Source organism: Beta vulgaris, chromosome 2 (genome assembly GCF_026745355.1).
Source record: "Beta vulgaris subsp. vulgaris cultivar EL10 chromosome 2, EL10.2, whole genome shotgun sequence".
Taxonomy (NCBI): domain Eukaryota; kingdom Viridiplantae; phylum Streptophyta; class Magnoliopsida; order Caryophyllales; family Amaranthaceae; genus Beta; species Beta vulgaris.
Window position 1 is genome coordinate 18,108,140 of NC_079203.1, and position 9,814 is coordinate 18,117,953.

The following is a 9,814-nucleotide window of genomic DNA, read 5'->3' on the forward strand; positions in this document are numbered from 1 at the left end:
CAGGCAGCCTGTTGCCTTAGTGGTGCCTTTGTAATTGTTTTTTTTGGTTATCAATAACTACTTTGAATTGCCAAAAAAAAAAAGAGTTTGACCATCTATGTTTAGTAGAACTAACCATAAATAATATTTATAATTTATAAGTGACATTACTTGACTTAGTTATAAGCTTGCATTGTTATAACTGTTATTACTTAGCATTAAGGGGTTTACTCATTTTGGGAATTAGTATAAAAATTCAACACTCAATTCCAAAAAAAAAAAAGCAATGAACTTATCCAAACAGAAAACACACACACGCAGAGGAGGGAGAAACGTGGGTCTTTGAAGTAGCGACATGAGGACTGCTGGTGGGCGACAATTCGCGGTGACGACAAGCGGCAGAGGGGGAACAGGCAGCAATGACGTGATGTGGCAGAAGGAGGTGGTGTAGAAATTGAAGAGAGAGAAAGAGAGATTGGGCGAGAGGGAGGCTCGAAGGGGACGAGAGAGTTGCAAATGGGGATGGAATATGGTGGATGCTGGTTGGTTCTTCGGTGGTGGTTGGATGTCGGAGCAATGGTGCTCATAGGTAGTGGTCGAGTGGTGGAACAGTGGTGGTTGATTGGGTTTTGAAGAACAGATGTTTAAAGTTGGGATTTGTAACCCATTTTGTTGGAGATAAATTCTGAATTTTGTTGTTGTTTTTGTGATGTAAATTTCCAACTCAATCTCCCTATCTATAGAGGGATTGTGTAACACCCCGCCAAATTACATAAACTTAATCGTCATCGGAAGCATAACTTAAGTCTGTGGGTTATGGCCCACTAATAAAATGATAGCCTAAAATTGAAAATCCACTATACAATTACTCATCGTAAGATAATACTTGTTTATCCATCATACAAAATATCCTAAAACCTTATAGAATCATACATAATCTCTATAACGCAGTCTATATCCACAACTGTTCTTCCATACCTAAAACATAAAATAAAACATTGTGAGCGAGGCTCAATAACATACTACCCTAACATTGTAAAATCATTCCGATTCATTTTATTAGCAATCAGGGAAGAGAGAAATAGTAAAATAATTTCGTAAACATAAACATTAAATCATAATCATAAAACATTGTCATCATTCGTTATCTTGTTCATCATCATCATATATATTTTACTTTGGTAACTTGACTAGTACAACAGAAGGGACGTCTCCCCATAACATACAGAAAGGCGGCAACAACATAGGTGACACTTTCGGTGCCCACATCGTTAACATACAAAAGGACGGTCATAACATAGGTGACACTTGCGGTGCCCACAGAAAGGCGGTCACAACATAAGTGACACTTTCGGTGCCCAATCATTAACCATAAGGGTGACCACAACAAAGATGACACTTGTGGTACCCACGGGATACTGCCAGGAACCTTCTTTCACTTGAATGTTTCGTTTATTATAAGATAATTATCATCATAATGTAATCATCATTATGATTTTCGTAACATCAAAGTCATCATACTTCATAAAACATCAAAACATTTAATAAACATCATTTAAATAGCAAACATTTCATATCTCGCACACCATAAAAACATCGCATAAACATTTCATAAAATAGTCATATGAAACATTGTTGGAAGAGGAGTGCGGCTGTTAGCAGTAGACGTTACCTGAATTCCTGCTTAACAAACTTGATAGCCGAGGAAGGCTTGTAATATCCTTTATCCTCTTTAATCTATTCAAGAATAATTTTATTAATGAACGTTTCCTTATTTACCTTTTAAGCCTAAATACTAGCTAGAGCTTATTAAGGTCATAACATTCATTATAACGTCATAAGGGTCTCCATAAAGGTCGTTATTTTTCTTAAGCATTATTAACTTCTTAAGGCGACTCTTTAATCGACTAATAAAGTGAAATAACTCTTTTCATTATAATTTTAGAATTATCGAAACATTATACTTGAAGTGATACATATTATAAAACCATTCGAAAGTACACTATTATTATAGGAGTTCATAGTTAATCATTAATAGTCGTTTATTATTAAATTAATTAAGTTTAAAGCTATAATAGAACCATAAACATTATTTAATAGGAAAAATTGTCAAGAATAAGTCAACATTTGCGTTGACCGCTTTTAACAAGTCAACCTTCATTTATTCCAGTAGCAAGTCAAGCTTGTACATGAATTAGCTTTTAACAAGTTTTTTTACTTATGACCTGAACAATCCCTACAATTTTGTTTAGTTTTAACAGGTGTGTATTCTAGAACTCATTAAATTGTTCTCTAGAACATATTTGCACTGCTTGAATTTGATAAAAGTTCCGTGAGAAACTTAAAACTGAACAAAATTGTAGGGGTTATTCAGGTCATAAGTAAAAAAACTCGTTAAAAGCTAATTCAGTTACAAGCTTTACTTGCTACTGGAATAAATTAAGGTTGACATGTTAAAAGCGGTCAACGCAAAGGTTGACTTATTCTTGACAATTTTTCCTATTTAATATTATTTGATTACTTAAAACTACTAAATTAAGCTAACTAGTTATTATGAGTAAACTTAAGGATTAGTGAAGGTACTAATAAATTAAACTCGAATTACAAGTAACAAGCTTAATGGATTTTAATTAGTTTCAACAACTCAACTAGTTTAGTAGTTATGAAATATAGCCCAATAGTAGTTTTTAGGAATTAAGTTAAGTGGTTTAATTAAACTAACTAAATCAGTCTTTTAATGAAAACATCACAAGTCCAACCATCTTTAGCCCAATATAATAATAAATCAGATTTATTGTCACTTAAGTTTAGTTCAAAATAGAGTTATCCTAGGCCCAAAACAACATAACTAGCAAAAGAAATTTGGGCTTGATTTGTAAACTTTAAGAAATCAGAAAATTAAGAATGAAGAGGGGCGTCATATACCTCTGCTCAGTGAGTAGGGTCGACAAGCATGAGGCAGAACAACGTCTCCGGCGAACGGCGACAACGAACAGCGACTGTGCGACAGCGAGGCGATGCGGCGTGCAGCGACGATGGTGGAAGGAGGTTGCCGGTGATGTGCGCACAACTGGGCGCGACGAAGAGGAGCGACGAGAGAGAAGAGGTGGGGCTGGTGCGGGTGGCCGGCGTTTGACGCGCAGGTAGCCGGCGACGATGGTGGAAGTAGGGGCGAGTGGTGTTGGGCAGGGGTCAGACGCGGTGGTACTGTGGTGGTGTTGGTGGTGTGAAATAGTTTTATAATTTGGCTTTTTAACTTTCTTCTTCTTTTCATTTGTTTCTTGATTAAATTTGAGGTTAATTTCTGATTGGAGTAATGTTGATTTATGTGGTGTGTTTGAGCAACATTGTGTATTTATAGCCATTGTTGGAGCTCAAAAACCATGAGTTTTGTTGGGTGGTCTTTTGGCCAAAACCGTGCATATAGGCCATTGATTTATGCCTACTGAAATATTGACTTGGATGAAGGTGTGAGTGGCTTAGGCAGAGAAAACGCTGAGCAAATTTGGGCATGTTTGCCATGTGTTTGCCATAGAAGAAGGAATGAAGTGGGAGGAAGAAAGCAGCCAAGTTTCTCAATTTTATAATATTTTTTTTCTTTTAATTTATGAAATCAGGTATTAGTCATTGTTTCAACTTTCAACCACCTAGTTTGGTAATAGTTAAATATAAGTCTGTAATTTTCTGGTTAAACGAAAGAATAGAAATACCCCTTTTTACAAAGTCTAGTAATTTATGTTTAAATAATAAAAAGAAAATTTTAACTCTTAGTTAAATTAATGATAATTACAACTAATTAATTGATTAAGCATGGTTAAGTTTTTAGGATATTACAGATTGCTATCTTAGAAGATGTATTTTCAGAATTAACAAATCAAAATCATGTGCATCCATGGATTTTCAAGAAACAAGAAACTCAACCAACTATTTTTGGGTGAATTTCAGTGTGTTTAATATGTTTGTGAGAGTAAAGTATGATTAAAAAATATTTGCTGGTTCTGTAATACAAGGGAAAAAAAATGAAGAAACTCCATGGTTTGGAGTTTTGGTCTTGCATGCCATTTACAAAGGAGGAAGATGGTTTTTCCTCTTTTTCCTTCATTTTGTTTACTCATCATCTTTGGTTTGATGTTGGGCTCATCCTTTGATTTTGGGTTTCTTATATTTGTTTGGGCTCATGAAGTTAGGCAAAGGGGTCATCCGAACTAGTGGGAGGATTTCCAGCAGTTAGTCGCTTACATTCAGTAGGTGATTAAGGAGTTTGGAGAGCTTCAAGCAGTTAGCTATCTTCATGTAGTCATGGGTTGAAACAGTTAGCTAACTTCACGCAAGTTGCTCCACAAATTCACCCACAAACTTCAATCTATTTTCCACCTTTTATGCGACACTTATTCCAACTGAAATTTGCACAATTAGAGCAGCACAAATATCTAATAACTTGAAGAATCTTTTATTCAAAGATTCTAAGTTACTGGGATGTTGAACATACCTTATAATAAAAATTCAAAGTGCATAAAAATAATATCTTGACTTAGGTTAAATAAATAATCTTTCTCCACAAGATATATGTATAAAAATAAACATTACATTATTTTTTATTTTTTTTATTTTTTTCAAAATAAAAACTATATTACTACCTAAGTATTTGGCATATCAAAACATGGAATACAACAATATTCCCCCTTTTTTATGAGGGCAAATATAAGGCATATAAAAATATAAAATTAACAAAAACTAATAAAAGAAAGAAAAAAAATAAATAAACCGTAGCAAAAGAATCAAAAGCTAATGAGTTCAAAAATAAAGAAACAAAACTATCAAAAGATTACTCCCTCTGCTTTTTTTTTATTTGCTACATTTTCCAAAAAGGGTTGCTTTTTTTTTATTTGCTACATTTCCTTATTAGGAGGCTTGGTCCACCAAAAAGTAATAGTATTATATTTGTTTCTCCTCTTTTTCCACCAAAAAGTACCACTTTTTCCCCTTTTCTCACCCTATTTAATGCTAAAAGGGTCAAAAAGTACACTAAAAAAGAATGAAAATGACATCTCCTAAATTCTTGTGTAAACACAAATGTAGCAAATAAAAAAAGCGGAGGGAGTAAAAAGTAATAACACTAAGCTAAAAGTAAGTAGTTTTGAAGACAATGAAACAAAAAATTGAAAAGCATCACCTAGAAACTCAGAAGACTAAAATTTATTTTATGTACCACTCTAATTCCCCTCTTGGCATCATCAAAAACAACTAAGTACACAACATTACTCTAAGAATGCATCATATACAACAATGTCAAGGCTGAGTAGCTCAAACATTCATCTAATAATACTCGTCATCCAAACATGTTAATGAGCATATTAAGATGCGATCAATGCACTCAGACATGAGAAATGCACAGGTTGAGTTCATGAAAAAAAATAAAGGAAAGAAGCAAAGAGGACAAGAAGTTAATCAAGATGATAGAAGATAAAAAAAGAGATAAAAGATATCTGGATAGTGAAGATGAGAGAGGAGACACTACACATCCAAAGGAAGAAGGAAATTGCATTTGCAGAACATGAGAGTGAAATTATAGAAGACGAAAAGGCAGTGGTGGAGTTGCAACTCGCGATTGTGGAGGAGGCGAGAAAGACGCAAAGCGAGAAGAGAGAGAAGGAAAAGGCACATCAAGAAAAATCATATAATGGGGTGAAGAAAGGAATACACCACTGAAAGTGGTGGCCATTGTTGATGTTGTTGTTGTGGTGAAGGTGACGCAACACTACATAGAGCTTAGTTTTAAAATGCGCGCATTGGACTCGCCTAGGCGCAAGACGAGTTCAGGTGACGAGGAAAATGCCTTCAACTACTAAGGCGAGGCGACCAACTGGAGGCGCGCGCTTTGTGCGCCTTTTCAGGTGGCGTGAAGCGCAAGAGGTGCTCGCTTTTCGGGAGGACGTGTGCTTGTGGGCCACCCCTTCTTTTTTTAAAATTTTTTCACGTTTTTGCTCGACATTCTCTGCCTTTGCTATGTGGAAACAAAACCCTAGAATAGTAGAACTTACCTCACCGTTGCCTTTGCTCGACATCCTCTGCTCCTCGTGGTGGCCAGCTGTCTCCCTGTGGTGGCGCTTGTTATCAGTGGTCGCAGACTCCTCGCCGACGCCTCTACTTCTCTTGCCGGTAAGTTCTCTTATTCTTCTCTTCTTCTTCTCCTCTTTGTCTTATCTTCGTCTTCTTTCTTTGTGTCTTCATCTTCTTTATTTTTACTCTCCCATGATTTTTTTTTTCGTCCTCTTACTTTCTCACTTCACTTCTTCCTTTTCTCGTCTGTTCTCTCTGACTTTATTTATTATATGACAGTAAGTTAAACTTTTTTTTAATGATTTTGGTGACGTAGCGGGTTAGTATACTAGCAATTAGTTGTTTTATGTTCAATCATATTATATTATATCTTGTACCCACGTTAATTAATTTTTGAGACTTTGTTTTCTTTTCTTGAAAACTTTATTTGTAATTAAGCTAATTTGGAGATCTTTATTTACTTTTCTTTCTACTTGGTACTTTGACTTGTTTTGGTATTGTAGCAATGGACTATGCTTTCTTATATATACTCAATGGCGGATCATAAGAGGGGCGGGCAGATTCCTGGCCCCTCTTAGTTTTACAAGATATTATGGTTGGCTCAGTAGCGCTCGAAGCAACCTTTCTCTTATAGACCTAATGTTTGGTCCTGATTAAAGGCATCTTATGTCAATTTTCTCTTTCTTTTTCTCTTTATATTTGCCTTGTCATTTCCTAACATTGAAAAATCTTTGTTGTTTATGGTAATTGTTATTATCTTCTTCTTTTTCTTTTGTTTTTTTCCCTATATCTTTGGCTTATTATTTTTCTAATTTTGAAAATATCTTTTTCTATATATTGTTAGTATCTGCTTTCTTTTATTTATTTTCTCAACATAATCAATACTTTTTTTTAATCTCAAAATCATTCCTAACAATCATAAATGATAGATGTACTTTTTTTGCCATGACTTAAGAAAGCAATTTGATAAATGATATAGTTACTTATAGTACTAATGCACAACTATTCCTTCAACTTCTAAAATATCTACCCATTTTTTTGGTGAACTCTTTCTTTCAATTCCTTGAAGATTTGATATTGGTCAAACAAATAAATGGCCAAAGTTGCTTAAAAGTTGAAGGGTTAGATTTTAGCACTACTAGGTTAGCTACAACTTCTCTGTAGCCATTGATGGTAATATATTTAATCTTTCACATGCTTGTGTTAATGTTTTTATTCATCATTTAAATTTTACAGTTAAACTTTTAACTTGCTTACTCGGCCCCTGTAAAATAGTGGGTTAAGATCTGTCATTATATATACTATTATATGTCATTATTATAATATCTACATTGTTTTGAGTATTACATTGCTTTTTTTTTTTATCTAATTTGTAAGTATTTTGACACCAAAGGTGCTCCTCGCCTACGGAATGCATGCGCCTTTTAAAACCAAGGTGGAGAGAGGGAGAACCGGTTGCGGCGGTGAGGACAGACATAGAGAGGGTTTGATATAATGGAGCAACTCATTGTTGGGGTTTGGGTTTTGGGGAAGGTAGGAGAGAGAGAGAGGAGGGGGTGGAGGAGGGATAAAAGAGGTTTTTTAAAAAAAAAAGATTATTTTTGAGGGAATAAAAAATAAATATTTGATTAAGAAAATAAAATTTAAAATTAACACAACATTGAAATTAAAAAGTACAAAAAAATCAGACCAATGAAAAAGCAACATGTGTCATACGTAACATGTGAAAGAGGTTAACAACAACTCATAATTTGTTTTAAATACATGGGTATAAACGTTACACTTATTATAAAATAATCAAAATATTAACTTATTTTCATAAGATGGGCCAAAGGTTGGCTTATAGTTAATAGTATTTCCTACTTATTAATATACTAGGGGTAACTTATAATTATTGGGCTTATTTATGTTTTGTGTTGGGAGTACTTGTCTTACATTTTACCACAAAGGTTACTTAATAGTATACAAGGGGGTACATATAATTATTGGGGTTTACTTACTAATACAGTAGAGCTTACTTTATAATTATTGGGGTTACCTGTCTTATAAACTATTAGGGGTACTTATATGAACGGAAGGGAGTACTTATATCTTAATAGAGATAGTTTGTCTTTCATGCGCGTGCAATCACATGGTTTGTTAATTTTGTGACCAGCAACGTAGAAAACGCATTGATATGACCGTTATGCCAATCAGACTTGTATAGGAGCACATAATTGACATGTTGCAGTCTTCCCATAAATAAAAGGTTTTTGGCACTCCTAACCTTGATTCTAGCCAATATCCCCATTTGCTTTATCAAATGATCATACTAAGCACATGTTCTCCAATAACTTTTGAACTAACTTCTAGTGTTTTCATCGAGTCAAAACACTAATTAAGTGTTTGGCATGGTGTCGGTACGACTCGACATCGACACAGGTACGACACGACACCGATATGGGTATGAAATCCGTGTCAAACCCGTCGGACACAGCGGCGCTAAACGCTAGATGCTCAAATCCTAGAGTTCGAATGCGAAGAGGAAAAGAAGAAGAGGATAACTCACCTTGACTAGTCGAACGGAGCTTCGAGATCGCTAGTAAGTTTCATCTCAATCTTCACTTCTCTTCTTTTTCTTTTCGCTTTCACCTTCTCATCTTTTTTAATTCTTTTTTTGTCCTAAGGAGTCCCTTTTTTTCTTATTTTTTTTTTCCTTCTCTCCTTTTCTTCTTTTGCTCTCTTTTTTAGATCATTATTGTTCTTCTAGGCTAAGATATTTTTCTTTTTAAACAAATACCTTAATTTTATTAGTATATTATAGACAATCATAGAATCTAAATTAGCGGGTTAGTTATTAGATTTTATATCATAAAAATAATAATTTCGCATACCGATACCCGTTCCCAAAGTTCAGACACAGTCCCTGTGTCCAGATTTTTGGAAGTGTCGTACCACGCACTTAGACTTGTACCAATACCTATACATGGCACCTTTAGTAGGCAGACTCCACAAAATTTGTCATGTACTTGTGTCGGTACGACACGACATCTGTACGGGTACGAAATACGTGTCAGATTCAGCAACTTTCACTCGGACACGATGGTGCAAAACTCTAGATATTCAAACCCTATAATTCAAATATGAGGACGAGAATAAGAGAAGAAGAGGATAACTTACCTGGACTCGCCGACCGGAGTTTCGAACTTGCAGCTGGAGCTTCGAACTCGCCGATATGTTTCATCTTTCTTCACTTCTCTTCTTCTCTCTCTTCGATCTTCTCTCGCCTCAGCCTCACCTTCTCATCTTTTCTTTTTCTTTTTCATTTTTTTCTTTTATGAGTCCACATGACTCTATTTCTTTTTATTTTCTTTTTCCTTCTTTCTTTCTATTCTGTTTTCACATGACTTTTTTTCTTTTCTTTTTTCTTTTCTTTTTTCCTTTCTTTTCTCCTTCCCTCTTTTCCTTCTTGTGCTCTGTTTAAAAAAAAATATCATTTTAGGTTGTTATTCTTTTTAAATAAATACCTTAATTTTATTAGTGTTTAAGAATAGACAATTATAAAATCTAAATTACTAGTTTAATTATCAAATTTTATATTATAAATTATTAATTTTGCCATACCCGTACCCATGTTGAAAATCTAGAGTACCCGTGTCCTGGTTTTTGGAAGCGTCGTACCGGACACTCGGATCCATACCCAATACCCGACACTCTTAGCCAAGTTCGGGTAACATAGCCTAACTAATGTATTTATTCTTCAAGAATCAAATACTTGTGCGGAAGCTAAGTAAAA

At 34.7% G+C, this 9,814-nt stretch overlaps 1 protein-coding gene across 2 annotated transcripts; it reads right to left on the bottom strand.

Annotated features, from left to right (window-relative positions):
• Positions 1-691: 691 nt before the first annotated feature.
• On the bottom strand, positions 692-3,550 carry LOC125494789 (uncharacterized). Of its 2 annotated transcripts, XM_048638602.2 has the most exons (3): positions 2,905-3,520; positions 1,652-1,716; positions 692-957 (listed from the first exon to the last, which is right to left on the bottom strand). In XM_048638602.2, the coding sequence occupies exons 1-3, from the start codon at positions 3,342-3,344 to the stop codon at positions 932-934; spliced, it is 531 nt and encodes a 176-aa protein (XP_048494559.1). In that variant the 5' UTR covers positions 3,345-3,520; the 3' UTR covers positions 692-931. The 2 variants fall into 2 exon arrangements, 1 of the variants encoding a protein (XP_048494559.1); XR_007271034.1 differs by lacking the exon at positions 1,652-1,716 and having other exon boundaries at positions 2,905-3,550.
• Positions 3,551-9,814: the final 6,264 nt, after the last annotated feature.